Source organism: Humulus lupulus, chromosome 4 (assembly GCF_963169125.1).
Source record: "Humulus lupulus chromosome 4, drHumLupu1.1, whole genome shotgun sequence".
NCBI lineage: Eukaryota > Viridiplantae > Streptophyta > Magnoliopsida > Rosales > Cannabaceae > Humulus > Humulus lupulus.
This window is the reverse complement of record NC_084796.1, coordinates 192,374,122-192,375,919: the sequence shown is the minus strand read 5'-3', so window position 1 is coordinate 192,375,919 and position 1,798 is coordinate 192,374,122. Positions and strand designations below refer to the sequence as shown.

At 48.2% G+C, this 1,798-nt stretch overlaps 1 protein-coding gene across 1 annotated transcript; it reads right to left on the bottom strand.

The window, feature by feature from the left end:
* Nucleotides 1–626: 626 nt before the first annotated feature.
* On the bottom strand, nucleotides 627–1,064 carry LOC133832759 (uncharacterized). The gene has a single exon (XM_062263064.1). The coding sequence runs from the start codon at nucleotides 1,062–1,064 to the stop codon at nucleotides 627–629; it is 438 nt and encodes a 145-aa protein (XP_062119048.1).
* Between the last annotated feature and the right edge of the window lie 734 nt (nucleotides 1,065–1,798).

The window sequence follows — 1,798 nt, the reverse complement described above, 5'->3', positions numbered from 1 at the left end:
GTGTAATCTATGCATACTCTCTTTTTTTTTCCATTCTTCTTTGGGACCACGACGGGGTTGGCAAGCCAACTGGGATATAAGCATTCTTCGATTGCCCCTGTGCTTAGGAGCCATTGCACCTCCTCTTGTATGACTTGATTCACTTCGGGAGCGAACCTCCTCTGCTTCTGCTTGACGGGTGGGAAGCTATTTGAAATATTTAGGATGTGATTCATGACGGAGGGGTCTATTCCGGGTATGTCGTGCGGTGACCAGGCGAAAGTCCCCATTCTAGCTTTGAGAAATTGTATGACGGTCTGTCTTTCTTCTTCAGAGAGCTTGGCACTTACCAGCACTATCTTAGATGGGTCAGCGTCATCTAGACATATTTTTTCTAAGGTATCTAGTGTAACTAGGGGTTTTTCTTGATCTTCCTCTTGATTGATCCCTTTGAGGCATACTGGTAGGTCCTGCTGTAATTGCTATTTGTCAGGGGAGTCATTATGGGAGACAGCGCCAGAAATATTTATTTCTTTCAAGGTAAGGAAGCATTTTTTGGCCTGCTTCTGGCAGCCCTTGATGTCGACGGTGTAGCGCCCGTTGGGTGATTGACACCGCATCACCTGATGTAAAGTTGAGACTACCCCCTACATCCTGTGGATCCAATTTCTCCCCATGATGGCGCTGTAGCTTATGGTGGAATCTATAATGAGAAAGGCTACTGGCAGGGTGCGTTCTACGACCACCACAGTCAATCGAACGACGCCTTTCGGATATACTCGTTGACTATTGAATCCCAAAATGGGTGTAGTGGAGGGCCGGATCTGATTCTCTTCTAGCTCCATCTTCTGGAAGGCTTCCCAGAAGAGGATGTCAACCCCACTACCCCCGTCAATTAGAACTCTACCCAGCTGGAAATGGCCAGCCTGTAGGGAAATGATGAGTGGATCATCATGGGGTAGGTGTACGCCCTTCAGGTCATCATCAGTGAAGGTGATTGCAGAGGCTAGATAACTTTTGTCCTCAGAAGTGACAAGATTGACCGTGTGGCCTAATGATTTGTATCGCTTCACTCGCTCTTCCATCCTCTTATGGATTTTGGTGATATGCTCTTGGTTCTCAGTGAGTTCCACGATCCCGTGGATCATAGGGACTTGCTTAAGAGGCTCCTGAGTGCTATCAGAGGCCGTGTGCACGGGATCTAACGCTTGCGGTGCTGGGGCAGAAGCGGGATTATGCCGCGAAGTGCCGGGTCTGCCTGCCTCCTTGATGTATTGGGTAAGCCTCCCACTCCTCATGAGGGCTTGGATCTGATTGTTCAAGTTATGGCATTCAGCGATTGTATGACCGTGATCTTTGTGGAAGAGGCAGTACCTGCTTTTATCCCTCCTGTCAGAAGGAGTGGTAATTTTATAGGGCTCTCGCCAGATGGGTCTTTCTTTATTTTCTTCATAAATGACTTCTTGAGGGACGGTGTATTCGAAGGAAGGGTATCGTGGTGACTATCGGTCCTGTCTTGGCCTCTTTCCTTCCTTCGCGTGATCTGTTTTGTTCCTCTTCCTCTTGTCATCTCTAGCAGGTGGCGGAGGGTTATTTGTTGGTGGAGCAGAGATGAGCGCAGAATTCTTCTGCGCACGTTCTCGAAATTCCAAGACCCTAAAGACGCCCTCGGCTCGGGTCTGGACTTTTGCCATGTCGTAGGGTGGAGTCATGGTGAGATTTTCATGTAAAAGAGATCTCACCTGCAAGCTTTTGACGAAGAGATTGGCTGAGGTAATTGGATCAATGTCGTGGATTTGATGCACGAGGTCAATGAAAT